The sequence below is a fragment of the Drosophila subpulchrella genome, chromosome 3R, assembly GCF_014743375.2.
Source record: "Drosophila subpulchrella strain 33 F10 #4 breed RU33 chromosome 3R, RU_Dsub_v1.1 Primary Assembly, whole genome shotgun sequence".
NCBI lineage: Eukaryota > Metazoa > Arthropoda > Insecta > Diptera > Drosophilidae > Drosophila > Drosophila subpulchrella.
In genome coordinates this window covers 13,915,085-13,932,482 of record NC_050609.1, presented here as the reverse complement: position 1 = coordinate 13,932,482, position 17,398 = coordinate 13,915,085, and the positions used below count along the sequence as shown (strand labels likewise).

The 17,398-nt window shown below is 38.5% G+C and overlaps 1 protein-coding gene across 1 annotated transcript; it reads right to left on the bottom strand.

Annotated features, from left to right (window-relative positions):
• Window positions 1-7,587: 7,587 nt before the first annotated feature.
• Window positions 7,588-10,787, bottom strand: LOC119556295. The gene is made up of 2 exons (XM_037868368.1): window positions 8,075-10,787; window positions 7,588-8,003 (listed from the first exon to the last, which is right to left on the bottom strand). Exons 1-2 carry the CDS (start codon window positions 10,722-10,724, stop codon window positions 7,645-7,647), a joined length of 3,009 nt encoding a protein of 1,002 aa, XP_037724296.1. The 5' UTR covers window positions 10,725-10,787; the 3' UTR covers window positions 7,588-7,644.
• Between the last annotated feature and the right edge of the window lie 6,611 nt (window positions 10,788-17,398).

The window sequence follows — 17,398 nt, the reverse complement described above, 5'->3', positions numbered from 1 at the left end:
GGAGTGCCCACCAAGATGGCGACTGGACTCCAAGTCCAAACTGTCTCCTGCATTTCCGCCTTATCCTTTTGACGCTCGTGCGGATGTGCAATTTTTGCTCATTTGTTCTTGGCATTTATAAGCTTCACTTGCCCGAAAAGAGGTCACTGGTTGCCGGGAATCCGAGGAGTTCATTGTTCGCCAGCGAAAACAAATCCCCAAATGTGCTCATCGCCGCCGGACCAGGCTTAAATGTCCAACAAATAGCTGCAGGACATTAGTTGACGGCAATAAATGTCGATGCCGCCGGGCTAAGCGGCTTATCCAGAGCAAATATTCACGAGTAAGCCCACGAAAACAAAACATGAATGGAGTGGTCAACGGCAGTTCGATGGCCACCGGGCGAAGCCGGCCTACTGGGCCATAAAAATAATGGCCAAAACAAAGCGAGTGCCCACGGCCAAGACGACCGGGCAGATAAATAAATATAAATAAATAAAAATAACAAATGCTATAATCATTAAGTACGCCTCATTGGTGGACATGTGCCCCCAAGTTCGCTGGCCATCTGGAGCTGCCTTTATGCCGTGGGATCTGCACAGGAAAAATAAATACATCGGTATATAAATTACCCCAGGCAATAATAAAAAGAAATAGTACCTATTACATTTTATTTATTGTATTATAATACAAATAGTTTTTGTTTTTATCATATCATTATCAAGAAAGGATTATCGTTGGAATAATGGAATATAGGTACATAAATATTTTCTTTTAAAAATATTAATGCTACTTAATACCCCATTATTTTTGTATGATTAAAATAAAAATATTATTATCACGTAAGTATTTTCTTTAAGATAAAAGAATATATATATTTTAATTGTAATGCTGTGTGTTTAAAATATAAACATATTCTGTATTGGGATATTTATCATTTAGAGCAAACATTACCTATTTCTTTCTGTGCATCTTTCTTGACCACCCAGGGGTCATAAATGTTACACATCCGCACACAGAAAAGCCCACACAAACACAGACAAACGCGCATATAAATGAAAATGCTTGTTAAATTATGTGGGCAATATACGTTTATGCCTGTGTCAGTGTGCGCAATAAACGATAAAACATAAACTTAACATGCAAAGGCCACGCGAAAATAGCAGCCGAAATGTATGCTATGTTTGTGTTTATTCGTTTTGTGCCAGTGTAGTGTGAGTGTGAGTGTCCTATGTGAGCATTCTCTTTATCTATGCATAAACAAATGGACATCAGCTGCGAATTATGGCAGGATTGGCCAAACGAAAGGGTAAGTGGGGTGCCAAAAAAAGGTCTAAACAAGTGATGAAGAATTTCCAAAAAATTTCCAGGGATGCGAATAAAAAGAAGATACATTTTGAAACCTCAGTAATAGATACTTTTAGTTTTAAAAAACTTATAAATGAAATATTTAAAATTTTCCCAAAAACGTATTATACATAAATATGAAAATATTATTATTATGTTTATTTTATTTATATTTTATAATTCAAAAAAGTTTTGTTTATATTATAAAAAGTATTATATTGAGAACCTAAAAGGACCATATGATAACAAATGTTTTTTGTTGGATCTTTAACAGCGTAATATTTTCATTTAATATTTAGATTCAATCAAAGATACAAAAAAGCTCTTTCTGGAAAAATAAGAAAATGAAGAGGCGTGTATTATTGTAAAAAATTTGCATAAATCGATTTAAGATAATGGAATAGGGCTTCTCATGTGTACTTACACACTAGCTCCAAAGGGATGAGCAGTGGTTCGGTGAGCAGTGACTGGGATGGTCAATTGGAGGGCTGGACAATCGTTAATTCATCCTGTCAACGGTCTGCAGCTCGTTAACTGCCGGAAGCCGTGCTCTTGGACGCTAATCTACGGCCCCACGATGAACATTATGGCCTGTCCCGTCCGCTTCATCATCATCATCAGCTGCAATATCATTTTCCGTGGGCCCATGGTGCAGCAAATTGTAAATTGCAAATTGTGAAATTCGCTGGACGATTCTAATGCGACCTGATGCCCAGAGATGGCAGTGGAAAAACTTTACTCACCACTCGGCCGCAATGCCATAAATTTCAATTAGTGCGGATGCATTTGGGCATTTGCATGTGCCAATTTTGAATTATGAACTCGGGATTTTGCAAACTGACTAATTGCTGATTGAGTTGCGTTTGGGACTGGATTGGGCTTTGGCCGGCTTAGTGGATCAACCAATCAATGTCTGATTGTTGGCACAGTCGAGAGGCAATTAGGTAACACTGTTGGTTGCAGTTTTGGGAAATGGCTAACTGGGGCAGTCCAGGATGCAAATATGCACGGAGAATGAAGTCATAACAGTTAAGGTCTTATACTTTATGATGTTTCTGCAGTCTAAATAAAACAATCAAGGTTTCTAGGATAAGAGAATGATTCATTGTAATCTGTTACCTTTTTTATATATATTTCTATGTAACACATGGAAAAGTGTCAGCAAGACTATTAAAAAATCTTCATATATTATACTTCAATGAATTATTATGTATATATGAACTATATTTTTTAAATGTAACCTTTAAAATAGTCTTTTATATTCGGATTTGATTTTCTGCTCTCTTCTTATATTTATTAACACATAATTACTATATCAAATGGTATGATAATAAATAAGTTATATTTTAAATAGAATCATTTAAATATTTCATGTTAATCCCTTTTCATTATATTTATAAAGTAGGCCCTTTTTTCTACATTTTTTTCCATTCCGATTATTTACAACCCAGGTCGAATGCGAATTGAAAACGAGTGCGACCCATTAATTTCTCGCTGTGTGTGGTCCTCTTCATCGCCGGCTGTCAGTGTCAAGTTGCTGCCGTCCTAACTCCAACAAATTATGAGCACAATAAAAAGTGGCAAGAGCAACAAGAACGAGTGCGACTACATGAGCGGCAACAACAAATGCAGCACGCGACACTTACACAAGTGGCAGCCACTTCCGGACAGCAGATGCTCCACATCCACAACCACATCCACTTCCAGTCCTAGTTACTGGCCCACTCGTGCTGCTCCTCCTCCTCCTCCTCCAGTTACTGCTCCTGTTCCTGTTCCTGAACTACTGCCATTGCTGCTCCTGGAAGGACTTTAAGCCTCGAGTGCTTACTTGTTGTTTTTATGGCAATGTGTGAGACTTTCGCATTGAATTAACTTGAGTGGCCGGCGAATGAGGGCGTTCGTGTGGTCAGTGGCTGGCATTTATGGATCAGCCTGTCAGAGCTAGCACATTTGTCAAGTGTTTTCATTTACTGATGGATCTAGGAACTTCAGGACTAGGGCTAGGCTATCAAACTCATTGGTACTCCGAAAGTGGTTCACAAAAAGCAGGAAATGCTTGGGAAGAGGAAAAAATGATCTCTTATTTTTATGTTCTGTTAAAAACAATCATATAAATATCATTAACATATTTTTTTGATTTTTATATTACTTTATTAAAAATTATAATAGGTGACCATTGAAGCTAGTACTATACAACATCATTGACAAATAAATTAAAGAATAAAACCGCTTAGTAATAGGTATATTAAGGGTATATCTTAAAACAATTAACCCTCGACGGGAAAACTTTATTCCCTAAATGCAGCTCAAGCGGAGCTTTGCCATTTGAGTCTTATCATTTCCTTTGGCATTCAGCCAGGCGAAAAGTTTCCTTTTCGCTGTGCGGCATTTAAGGACACTCCCTGTCTCAGAAGTCATCAAAGCGAGATACGCGTGAAAGAAAGTGCCCCACTAGAATATGCAAAACAGGCGAAAGGAGCTGGGGTTAAAGGCAGTTCATATCCCCGGCACATGCACATAGATATGCCAACTTGTTGCTGCGTTTTTGCAGTACAAGCACGAGTTGTTGAAAAGTAAAATTATTAAAACTTTTTGAATTAACAAAGCGCCAGCAATGCGCTAAATGACGTCGACGATGTCCGCGCAAAAAGTGAATTAAAAGGGGAGTAAAAAGCGACAAAGTTAATTTATGCACAACTAGATACAAACAAGGATGCTGCGGGGGAAGGGGGACGAAGGACGAATAGTTGAAACTGTCGCTGAACTGTGGAAACGGAAAACTGAACGCCATATTAGATTCAAATGCATTTCCCTGTTGGTCGACACCTCCCGCTTCCGGTTGTGCCGGGGTTTGCACCACCCACTTTTGCCTACGCCACCCGCTTTTCCAGCCCCCTGGCTTCCGCACTCGCAACCGGAAATGAACAGCAAACTTTTCAATTGAGTTTTCCGCCTCTGCAGAAGAGCCCGGGCCACGATAAAGTTTTGGCATTATTTTTGTTTATTTTCTTGTTGATCCATAAAATACAAACCCGACCAGTGGCGTTTTGCGAAGATTTCATCAGGGGGCTTAGGAAATTTGTACTTAAGTTCGATTTAGAGTTGCAGGAATACAAATTTGTTCAATAAATTGGTTATCAATTTGTGAAAGGTAAAAGACATTTGTATTTGATTATAACATGTAACTAAATCAATGTTGTGCATTCTAAAATTTGTAAGGAATTGCCTGAGCCCCCCTACATAGTCCGATAATGCCGAAAACAGCATTTCTGGGCGTTGGTTTTTGCGACCAAATTCCCTAATTGAGCTTAACATTTGGGGCAGTTAGCATAAATTGACAACGAGCCGAAACTGAAACAAGAACAGGGGCGAATGTTAATTAATTTGCGGACAAATCCTTTGTAACAAAGCCAAAAACTACAAGGTTCTGCAAATAATCAAAGCTCATAAATTCCGAACAAATTAAGCAGTCGAAACTTGGTCCCTAATCCATGTCTCAGCTGGTGTCCAGTGGATGGTAATGATGGGTATTTACCAGGCAACCGGAAACAGGAAAACAGCAGCAAAACATCGACAACAACCCCCACACATCAATGGCAATCATGGAAATTGGACAGCTAAGTTTAGGCCCAGAACAAAGAAGAAGAAATCAAGAAAGGGGGGTGAGTTCAAGGGAAAAGGGAAGCGGAAAAAAGAAAAGCAGGACAATATATATATGTGTTTTTAGGGCCTAAGGAAAATGCCGACAAAGCGAACAGAAAATCAACAGAACCAAGCAGGCAATAAACTGCCTGACAAATGAAAATAAAAGCCTGGCCCGCAATGAGCCAAAGAGCAGCAAGATACAAAATACGGAACACAACCTACGAGATACAAGCAACATCCTCCAAGGCGGCTAGAGCGGCCAAAAGGCAAAATGAACGAGCAGCAGTTGATGCCCTTCCGTTGGGCGCCATGGCTCCTCCGCTTGGGGCACATCCGCCGCTGGTCATTTCAATCAATTTACCCGAACACACTCACATGAGCAGCTCCAGACGGATGGTTCCATACATGCATGGCGTTATATGTAAGTGCACTGGGAGAATTTCCCCCAGCTGGCTTTTTGAAAATAAAACAAGGAAGAACGCTATAGTCGAGTACCTCGACTATCAGATACCCGTTACTCAGCTAAAGGGACCAAAGGAAAATGGAGATATGCAAGCAGCAAATGCGCCACCTACCGGCGGTAGACAGATTTAAGCGTTGTGGGCGTTAGAGTGGGCGTGGCAAAGTTTTTTTGAAATCAATCGATAGGTATTGACGAGACCAATACATTTCAGTTTAAATTTTTTATCTACCATGAAAATTGTGGGCGCCACAGACTTGGGCGGTTTGTGGGCGTTGGAGTGGGCGTGGCATATTCGCGTAATAAACTTGCGCTGCGCTCAAGCCTACGGAATCTAAATCTGAAATCTCGTTTCTCTATCTTTGATATTTTCCGAGATATCCGCGTTCATATTTACGATTTTTTGAAGTTTGTGGGCGGTTTGTGGGCGTTAAAGTAGGCGTGGCAAACTTTTTTTAGGTCAGTCGGTAGGTATTGATGAGAACAATACATTTCAGTTAAAATTTTTGTTCTAGCATCAAAACTGTAGGAGCCACAGTTTTGGGCGGTTTGTGGGCGTTAGAGTGGGCGTGGCACTCTTTTGAAACAAACTTGCGCTGCGCAGGAATCTCAGGAATCTGCATGCCTAATCCCAGTATTGTAGCTCTTATAGTTTCCAAGATCTCAGCGTTCATACGGACAGACGGACAGACGGACAGACGGACAGACGGACAGACGGACAGACGGACAGACGGACAGACGGACATGGCTAGATCGACTCGGCTAGTGATCCTGATCAAGAATATATATACTTTATGGGGTCGGAAACGCTTCCTTCTGCCTGTTACATACTTTCCGACGAATCTAGTACACCCTTTTACTCTACGAGTAACGGGTATAAAAAATATTTCTATTGGAATAATAAACATTAACAGGGGTTTTTAAAATATGATATTTTTTTTCGTATAATTAATGTTGTTTATTTTAAATACCGAAAAATAAAATATTAATTTTGTTGTGAAATGGGAAACTCTACAAATTTGTTTTGCCTTTAAGCAATTCTTAAAGGATTTTTTAAAATACATTGGTACCTTTCTTTTTAACAATGTGAATACAAATTGTATTCTTTAATGTAATGTGTCAAGGCAATGTGTAATTTATTAAATTTTTCTTGTTTTGCTGTAAAATTTGTATTGTTAATATCACAAATGCTTAAAAAATAGTAAACAGCTTTTTATAAAAGATTTTTTTTATTTGTAGATACAGTTGGAATTAATTTAAATACAAAATAGGCTATGATTTAAAATACGAACTATTAAGTATTATATTTATTTACTTAACATACAATAATAATAAGTTAATTAATATTAAGGAACTTCGATCACCACGATTTTTATTTTCAGTGCAGGCTGGGTTCAACTTTTTTTTTAATAAAGGTTTGGTGGGGAAGCTCTGCTGAAATTCGCTAGCCGGAAATGGCAGCCATGACGGAAACGAAGACACATTGTTGCTGCGGCCCCAAAGCTACGAATCAGCGTCTCTGTGTGTGTGCAAATGGTTAGACGCGTGTGTGTGTGTGCGTGTGAGAGAGGTGGAAAGGACATACATAAGCAGTTATTTGTCATGTAGCAAACTCTCAAAATACTTTATTCACACACACAGTGTCGTGCAATACAAAGAAATGTTTGCAGCTCAGCAAAACACCGGAAGTCGTAAAAAGTATTTCAATTTAGTGCAAAACGTCCTTGCCACCTCCTCCATCACTCTGTATCCACCACCCCACGCTGATTGAAGACATGGCCAGCACACTTTTTCTCCCTTTTTCCGGTGCTGTTTTTATGTGGCCACGTTTTTTTCTCCTGCATATCCAGCGATCCCGAAAACTGTGAAGCGGCAACTATGTGGTAGCGCACAGCATTATTGCATTAAAGCCATACGATGGGGGCTTAAGTTAAGGCAAACGATATTAAAAATTGCTGCTGAACTTTTCCGGAGGAATTTTTTGAAAATGATTGGTGGTCCTTAAAAATTCCAAGTAATTTATAGAATTTCTTCAAAAAATGTGCAATATTTGAAATTGTTTTAATAATCTATTTGATCTATTACTGTGCAGTTTGCAAAATTATCCAGAATAATTATAAAATAAATAATAATTATAACTTATCTGTTCACCTCAATTAAAGTAAGTATTAATCCACAAGTATTATTTATTTACAATATATCTTTTAGCAAGGTCAATCACAATAGCATTTTTCTATATGAACGCTAATGGAGCTGCAATGACTAAGACTTAAACCACATATGGAGCACTTGTAGGTGTTTTTAACTGGACTAAGAACGGGAAGGGACTGAGAAATGAGCTTCTCGACTTTTTTTTGGCGGGCCGTCAATCGTGGATGACTGAAATGCTTTGCAAGATCAAAACGTCGCGGACTTTTGCTGCGGGAAGAGGAAGACCCCCGCGATAGGGATCTTTGTTTTCTGCGAAGTTTCAATTTTTCCTTTAAGGTCTTCTCATGTTTTCTTTCCAGCTCCAATTGAAATGGTGTTTTGGTCTGCTCATTAAAGAATTTTTCCCAACGTTTAAGCATACCTTTGATAGGAAGAAGAAATATTATTTATATTAAATGAATTTCTAATTATATAGGGTTTTTATAGTCCCACCTTCTACATCGTAGTGATTGTTTACCGACAAATCCTCAAGGTCGTCAGTTGAACTTGAGGCTTTACTGACTTGTTCCGGCAAAACCGAAGACCGTAAGACCCGCCTCATTCTGGAACCCATCTGTTTCTTGAGCCCCTCAAACTCCGCCTCGTTCAGTATCTTTTCGTAGGCGGTATGGCACCGCTTCAAGCGTCTATGGTGTAGCTTCTGCAATGTATCATCATATCCTTTGGAGTGAGCACTGTACCTCTTTAGCAAAAGTAGATCGGTGGCCTTGGTTGGTGATCTGTCCTGCATCAGCAGACTAAACACTTGCTTTAGTTCCCCTGCATGTTCTCCCACAAGTTCGTGCAGGTCATGATCGTGAGCTCCGGAAATCAGATCATGAGTGAACCGAGTGGGAGGGGTATTTCTGTGCGAAGGTGCCCATTTTCTACTTCCGGCATGACCATCGCCAGCTCCATGTTCTGTGGCCATAACATTATGATTATCCTCTCCATCCTCATCGTGGTATTCATGTGCGATGTCTTCATCTACGCCATCTTCATGCACTGAACCAGAAGCATCGAAAAATCTTTTCCTTTCAGACAAAAAGTTCACCATGTTCTTGGGTTCTTCGACTGAGTGTGGTTGCTTCTCGGCTGGATTGGTGTTTAAATCCTTTTTGGGTTCTTCGACTGAGTGAGGTTGCTTCCCTGCTGGATTGGTGTTCAATTGCTGAGCCACTCCTATTTGAACTTCAATGCTCCCAGATCCGATCGATGTCCCGGATTTCCTCAAAATGCCAGGTATTGCCTTTGGTTTCTTTGCACCCAAAGCCATGGAGCTAGATTCACTTATCCTAAACTTCTTGAACTTTCGCAGGGCCCTGATCATCAAGTGGCTAGAGGTTGTCTCACCGTTTTGAATCTTTTTTTCATCCAAAGCCATCTTTCTTTTGATTGCAGCCGGTATATGAGTGCTTCTACTTGTAGCACTTGTTTTACTTTCTATGTGGCTTAAAATGTGAACTTTACTTTCCTTTTGCGGGAGACCTTTAAACAGAGTTTTCATTTTTTTCTGACTTCTACTCCTTTTCATAATGCGACTTTCACTGCGATGTTGTTTTCTATTACGATTTTTATTGTGACTTTGTTTACTGATTTTATTGTGATTTAGAGTTCGGTTTTCGGTTTCATTTTGAGTGCGATTATGATTGAGAATTGCATTTTTGGTTTTTCTTAGATTTTTACTGCGGTTTTGACTGCGACTTTTACTACGGTTTTTACTGCGAATTGTACTGAGTTCTTTGCTGCGACTTTGACTACGATTTCTAATTCGGCTTTTACTACGAGAGCGACTTTTATTGCGAATTTTTCTGCGACTCTTACTTCGACTTCTGATTTTACTACGACTTTGACTGCGGTTTTCACTGTGACTGGGGATTTGACTTCGACTTGTGTATGTTCTGGGATCGCTAAGACTAATATGAATGCTTATTTTACTTTTATTTTTAGTGGGACTGTGAACGCCGTTTAGAACATGATTTTGATTTTGGTTGGCACTTGAAGTTTGATCGTTACTTTGGCTTCGAAATTGCATGCGATTTTTACTGCTAATTTTTTTTACTGCTACATTTTTACTTCGATTTTTACTTTGACTTCGACTGCTACTTAGGCTGTGACTTTTACTGCGGTTTTGACTTTGACTACGACTTTGGCTGCGAATTTTACTCCGCTTTTTTATTAGACTGTGACTTGTGCTGTTCTTACTTTTCTTATTGTTATATTTTTTTTGTGTTTTATTTATTATCGAAATCAGAGATTTTTCAAGGTGACGTATCATGCGAGTGTCCTTACTTAAACCATCTCTGAGCTTCAATAATTGTGAGCTTTCCTCGCCCTTTTGTTTTTTGATTTTTTGGTATAGTTTTGGCGCTTGTCTGTTTTCGTTTGATGATGAGTGAGTTCTTATAAAGTTATGGGGCTTGGGAACACTATAAGGACCCTGGATGATATTGCAAGATGGTGATGGGGTTCGTTTGCAGATTTCAGACTGAAACTTGAATTTAATTTTAGAATCTTTCTTAAGACTTTTATCATTTTTGGGATCGGTTGGAAATGATGATTCGGGTTTATGATCTCCGTTTCGGATCTCTTTAGGTCTTTGTTTGAGGGCCTCTTCCAAGGGAACAATGCCAGCATATGCCATTTCAATTTTTCGTATGTAACTCTTAAAGTGTGCCCATGCCTGAGGTGACTTTTTAGACAGTTTCTTAATTATCTTTATTTCTCTTTTGATATATTCGCGATTCTTTTTCTTATTGTTCAAAACATTTTGAGCCTGCAAAATTTCTTTGTCCATTTCCAGACTCATTTGATAAAAGAGTTTGCGAAAGTGTTGGTAACTACGATCTCGCAGCATTTTAGATCGATTTTTCTGCTCTAGTTGCTTTTGGGTTATTATTCGGTTCAGCTGTCTGATCCTTGCATTTCGAATATTGTACGCCAATCTCAATAGATAATCAGCCTTTTTTTTGCGATTGGCTAATCTGCGGAGTTCCAATTTGAGGTTACTTGCCGATCTACTCCGATTTCCAGGTGTTAGACTTCGGTTTCTTGGGGTCTTTGTGCTGCTGTTGCCCCTTAATTGGATTGCTCTGAGCGCCATTTCGATGTAAAACTAATATTTTTAAAATACTTTTTATCTTTGAAATTTTATTCAACTTCGAGTATAAATGCCAAACTATACTGAAAAACAGTTTTAGCTATGTTCATTTGGTTTAGTGAATATACATAATTATGTAATATTTAATGTTGGAAAACCTTTCTTTTAAACTGTATGGTATGGATAGTAAGACATATTTTTAATATTTTTAGTAACTCTAGATTATAGAATAGCATTTAAAGAATAGAATTTAAAGTCCCGTTGGCCCTCTTCAATATCTTTGTCAATCTCATCTGGATATCTTTCGTTTTCCAATCCCATCTTGGTGGCAGCCAGTTCTGCTCGGACAATTTCTCCATGTTTCGCCTCAATTTCAGCTTTGGTAATATATTTCAGAGACACGTCGACTTTTCCAGGGTCCTTTTCCCCGAGTTATTTTCCCCGTTTTCTCCGCCTTCCGTTTCGGCTTGCTGCTCCGTGACTTTTCGCGTCTGGCGATTCACACGTTTCGGGGTACGGAATAGTGGGGCCAATTTCAGGCTTTTCCCCGGGCTAACACCAGATACGGCAACATTTTTATTTGGATGCTTTGTTGTCATTGGTTTTCGGAGCCGACGGAGGCAACGTGACTATTAGTGCGCCATTTAACGCCTTTAATGTGTCTCTGAGCTGTTCGCCATTGCCCGGGGCACGTAGTTAGCATTCTGCAGCTACAATCCGTAACACAAATTAATGATTTTCAGGCATCGACGTTGCCAAGACAAACAGAAATGAGAGCTGGTCAACAAACAATCTGCCATGTGTATCATATTATACGGCAACTGAGCCAAAGATGCTGATGCATGTTTGCAACTCTGTGCGTCTTCTCGGGGCTAAAATGAATTTAGTAGTCCGTAAACAAGGTGCACAGAAAGAAATTTGGTACTAGAAAGTAGGAAAGCCACAAGTTAATAGTCAACAACTAAGAAGTACATTAATTCTTAAGTAATGGAATTTGGAAGTGCAGTTTTGGGTTCTGAAATACGGAAAATTCGAACATGAACATGGGTTAAAATTTTGACCCTCTTGAAAACGAAATATTTTAATGTATAATATTGCATAATTTCACCACAAACTCATAGAGGTATCCCATGTCTAAATCGGGATACAATTACTCAAGTTATGAAAGTTAGAAGTGCGGTTTTGGGTTCCCCTTCTGAAGGCCAATGGAAATACTTAAAAATCTAACATAAAAATGGGTTAAAATTTTGACCCTCGTAAAAAAGAAATATTTTAACGTAGAATATTAGAATATTTCACTACAAGCTCATAGAGGAATCCCATGTCTAAATCGGGATATAAATACCAAAGTTATGAAAGTAAGAAGTGCGGTTTTGGGTTCCCCTTCTGAAGGCCAATGAAAATACTTAAAAATCTAACATGAAAATGGGTTAAAATTTTGACCCTCGTTAAAAAGAAATAACTAGATGTAGATTATTAGAGAATTTTGCCACAAACTCATAGAGGTATCCCATGCTTAAATCGGGATACATTTACTCAAGTTATGAATGTTAGAAATTCAGTTTTGGGTTCCCATTCTGAAAGCCATTGGAAATACTGAAAAATGTAAATGGGCTAAAATTTTGACACTCGCCTAAAAGAAATATTTAGTAAAACATTAGAGAATTCCACAACAAGCTCATAGAGGTATCCCATGTCTTAATCGGGATACAATTACCCAAGTTATGAAAGTAAGATGTGCAGTTTTGGGTTCCCATTCTTGGAAATTCTGAAAAATGTTACATGAAAATGTGTTAAAATTTTGATCCTTGATTAATAAAATACTTTGAATGTAGGTTTTTAGAGAATTAACCTACAAACTCATAGAGGTATGCCACTTCTAAATCGTAATCAAAAAACTTAAGTGGTTGAATTTGGAAGTGAAGTTTTTGGATCTATGCAAATACTTTAAAGTCGAACACGAAGAGTAGGGGAACAATTACCATTAGCTTTATTCTTAAACGATGAGATAAATATTTTTAATACGAATTTTATTAAACAGCTAAAGTAAAGCATTTCAATACATTATTTTCAGTGCACGTTCGTCGATATGTGAGCTTGTTGTCAAAATATCAAATACGCCTGACATTCTAAGTAATTTTCCATTGTGATTTATCTTCATCAGTGCGTTTGTTTCCAGAATTTCGGGATTTCTGCCTGTGATTCCAATTTTGACCGCACGACCATGATTTTAATTAATGCGTAGGATAAAATCAATTTGCAATATGACCGAGCGACCGACTTGCCGCAAGCTTCAAATTAATGTCTGTGCTTACACTGGAAGCAAGAATTTCTGCTCATTTAGTCGACTGGGCTATAAATAAGTCACCCGGCCAACGGTGCGTATGTGCTATCCGTAGGATGTCGCGTACAATGGGCGAAACGTGCGGCTCGTTTGTCACGTGCGGAGTCAGTAAATTGCAATAAGCGCCGCACCAAGTTGAAATAAGTGCGAGAGAAGAAAGTGGTTTATTTTTCACGGCGAAACCAAATAAAAGTGGAAGTTCGAGAGTTGTCTCATCAATTTCTGGCATTTATCTGCGGGCAAAAAGCGAAGCAGTGTTCAAAGTGAACTTTTTGCAATCAGGTGAGATTAGAGATGACAACAAAAAAATGTATTTAATATTATTTTATTGAATGCAGTTCTAGATTTAAGATAGTTACTAAAGAATTTAGCCTATAAACTTTAAGCAAACCAATATTAAATACCTATTTGGCTGATATTAAATTGTAATTATAATAGAATGTATGTATATTACCTCTTTTAAATTTTCCATACAACGTATTAATACTTTTATTTAGTTTTAGCTTTCCATTTAAAGTTCAAAGCACCTCTTGAAGTATTATCTCAAGTATAATCTCAATTTCCTTTCTTTTTGGCCCCAAAAAAAAATACTTTCCTCCCAGCTCTCGTTTATCATTTTGCTCGGCACGACATTCATTTTGGCTGCCTTGACTGTTTGCACGTTTTTTCATTTGTACTTTCGGAGGTGTGCCTTTTGGCTCACATAGGTTTAAGTGCCTTTTCTACTCAGAGGGCTGGTTGCGGAAATAAAATTGAATTAATTCGCCATCAGAGCGATACAATTTAATTATAAGCAGATACGTGATATTGGCTCACGTTCTGTCAGGGTCAGTTAGCTGTTTAAATATAGTTTCGCAAATCGCTTATAATTGCTATTGAAGACCATTAGCGTTGGCCATGCATAACATTTTAAATCATGCCACGCCAAATGAAAGTGCTCGTTGGAGTATGTGTTTTTTGCGATCATCGCCGTTCGAAAGGCAACAAAAATAGCAAAAATCCAATTATGCCCAAGCACGTATTTTCCATTAAGCAAACAGCAAATGGCGGCGAGCCGATAGCAGTCAGATAGCCACAAGCACATTATGGCCAAAGGTAGTACACTGTCCTGTTCCTGAGTCCTGTTCTGATGTAATAAAAAATACACCAAATTGGGTTAAAATTTAAAAGTTATTGCCTAAATAGCTTTGACTTTTCCAATAGGAGAAATGTGTTTTAAAATATATGGTATACTAAAAAGTCCCATAAAATTAAGATAAATTCGGACTTAGAAAGATAAAACAGAGATGAACATATATTTATATAATATAGTAATTCTAGTTCATAAGAAAAATTCCCGAAAACAATTAAAAATATAAATGATTTTTACTGGTTATAATAAATAATATTTATTTGATATTATTATGGTTTGTTTATTTTAGATATAAGTAATTGATCCTGAAATACAGATAACTCTTTGAGATTTTCTCTAGCAATCGATTACGTCAAGTTGAAAGCAAGTTGGCCCCACCATCTGGTTTTCCCTTTTGAAAAGTAGTTGCAAATGGGAACGGAGCTGATAGTCTCAGCCTTTTAATGAATCAGTTCCTGTTGCCACGTCCCTGGGTCTCCGTTTATTTCCAACAATTAAACCCATCAATGGCAGCATCAGCTGATGCGCTTAAGCCAGCCCCGAGACCATTAAGCCCAGTTTGAATGTCGCTTCGTGGGGAGGGAAAACCTGGTAAAACCAGGGAAAAACCATGGAAATCCATGAGCGGGAGTGCCTCAGCACACATGGCAGTGCACACTTGACATTTCAATTTCCGCATGCACCCCGAGAACTCACAACAAAGCGGAGAAACAGGAGCAGCAGCAGCTCGAAACACGAAAAAAAAAAGAAAAACTGTAGCCAATTCCATGCGGGCAACGTCGCAAAGTTGCTTTCAATTACCCAGTCAGGACACGCTTGCTGCCTTTTGTTTTTTGCATGCCCGGCACGCCCCCTGCCACTCCCACCGCCCACTCCTTACGCCCACCCACCACGCCCCTCCTCCGACGACAGATGTACAGTTCTTCAGTCTATTCACATTTTCCGCTTTGTTGCCGGCCTGAAACCATCGTGCTGCTGCACTTTATTAACCCCGCTGAACTTAAGCCAGCACCACAATCTGTCAATATAAACTAGAACCCTTTTAGCGTAATAAATCCTGAAATGGATCTAAAAAAATTCATATAAATCCAGCAAACAATTTTTGAGGTAATGGAAATTTAGCAGAGATGTGTGCCAAGGCTAATGTTAAGGGTGAATCCTTTATTAACTGATGATAAGCATTTATAGAAATGGCTAGGAAATTCTTGAAATGTGTATGCTATCTAGGTAATAAGAGAATATTTACACTAAATTTTAATTTAAGTATTTATGTGAGAACAAAAGCTATAATAATTTGTAGCACGTCTTAAAAAAATGCAGATTATAAAACTTATTTAAGATTATTATGAAGTATGTAAGCATTTATAGATACTTTCTTTAAGATCTTTTGATATACTTAAAATATTTTACCTTTTGTAGAGATGACAAGGTAGTAAGAAGTAAAATAAATACTTTCTTTAAGATCTTTTGAGATATTTATAATATTTTACCTTTAAAAGAGATAGACATCTTTTAAATCTTTAAATATCAAGAAGTAGCTATAAAATGCTGAATTTCTCGGCACTGCTGGGAATTGCGAGTTCACCTTTGGCTCGAAAAAGTGCGAGAAGAAAGGATGCAGCCAGGAGGAGCTGCTGGCGAGGAGTGGGAGTTGTGGGGGAAATGCAGGTGACCCGGCCACTTGAGTCCTCTGAAGTGGACGGGGCGAAAAGCTGTCAAGTGGCATTAATAACAAAAGCCATCTCAGAGATACGGGATAAGCACCTGAAAGTATGCGCTTTCTGTCCCCGTCTGGCCCTTCAGCCTTTACTTCCTTTCACATTTCGCTACGCTTTCAATTCGATTGGCGGACGGACGACTTTGAATTATGCTAATTTACTTTTATCGCTTCGCGGGCAAAGTCAATTTAATTGTAATTTTCCAACGCGCAACGCATTTTAGTTTTATTTCCGTCCATCCGGCGCTCTTTTCAATTTCTGCCCGTCGCGTCTTGCATTTTCATGAGAAATAATTTAATTTGCCTTTTCCACTTCGACGTCCACTTTTCAAACTTTGCTTTTGCCACTTCCTTTTGCCAGCTTAGTTGTCCGCCTCCGTTTTTTATATACCAAATATATAGAGAAAAAATATATATATATCTGTCTGCGGCTCCCCTCCTCGGCCGTGTATCATTTGGAAATTCAAAGCTCGTACTATTTTTCCCTTATTATTGAAAAGGCGGGAAAGGAAAAAGTTGGGGCCAGGCGCATAAAAGTGCCATGGAAAGTAGCTGCCAGCCGGGCCCTTTTGCAATAATGCGATTGGGGGCGCGAACTGCCACGCTTGCCGGATTCCGGTCCGCTCTTTCCGCTCCACTCGCCCCGACCCCCTTCCGGTCCAGTCCAGACTCCGAACCCCAGTCGCATCCGCCCACGCCGCCACTGTCTAAGTGGAAAAAAGGTTTTGTCACGGCTAAGCACTTTTCAAATTCACAAGGGTCGCCCCCAACGCCAACGGCAGCTGCTGTCCGTTGTCCGTTGTCCAGTGTCCGTTGTCCGTTGTCCGGAGTCCACTGTCCGTTATTCGCTGTCCGGAGATCAAGGGTCTCCCAGCCACAGGCCGCAAACCGCCAAGCGACTTTCGTCTCGCCCACTTTTCAGTACTTCCTTATTACAGCTTTTCGGGGTATAATATAGTTGGTAAAATATAACTTGAAATATTTTTGGGTTTCAAAGATTTGTTAAACTAAAATCTTTTTGATTATGCATTTTTTAACCTATGGTTAAGAAATTAACTGACTCATTCAATTAACTAAATATTATTAATTTTTAAAATCATTTAAGCTAATTTTCGTTTTTAAAACAATTAAAAGCACATTTATCTAAAGTAAATATATATTTTTTTTAAATTTCCTTAGGATATTAGATATATTTTATAAAATAGATATTGTAATTTGTGATAAATAAAAATTATTATTTAATTGCTTTAAAATTATTCCAGGGTGTTTTGTCGTCTAGACACCTTTGAGATTTTATTTATTTCATTTGATTTCAATAGCTTATACACAAATTTTATGGCCGAGGGCGAAGCTGTCGGCTGAGCTGTAAAGTTTTATCATTATAATTGCAACAAACTGAGGACTTGAAGGCTATTGAAACATCTGGTCAAGGGCTAATGATAAAAGAATCTGGTGAGATGAAGGAGATAAGACTCAGCTTTTAA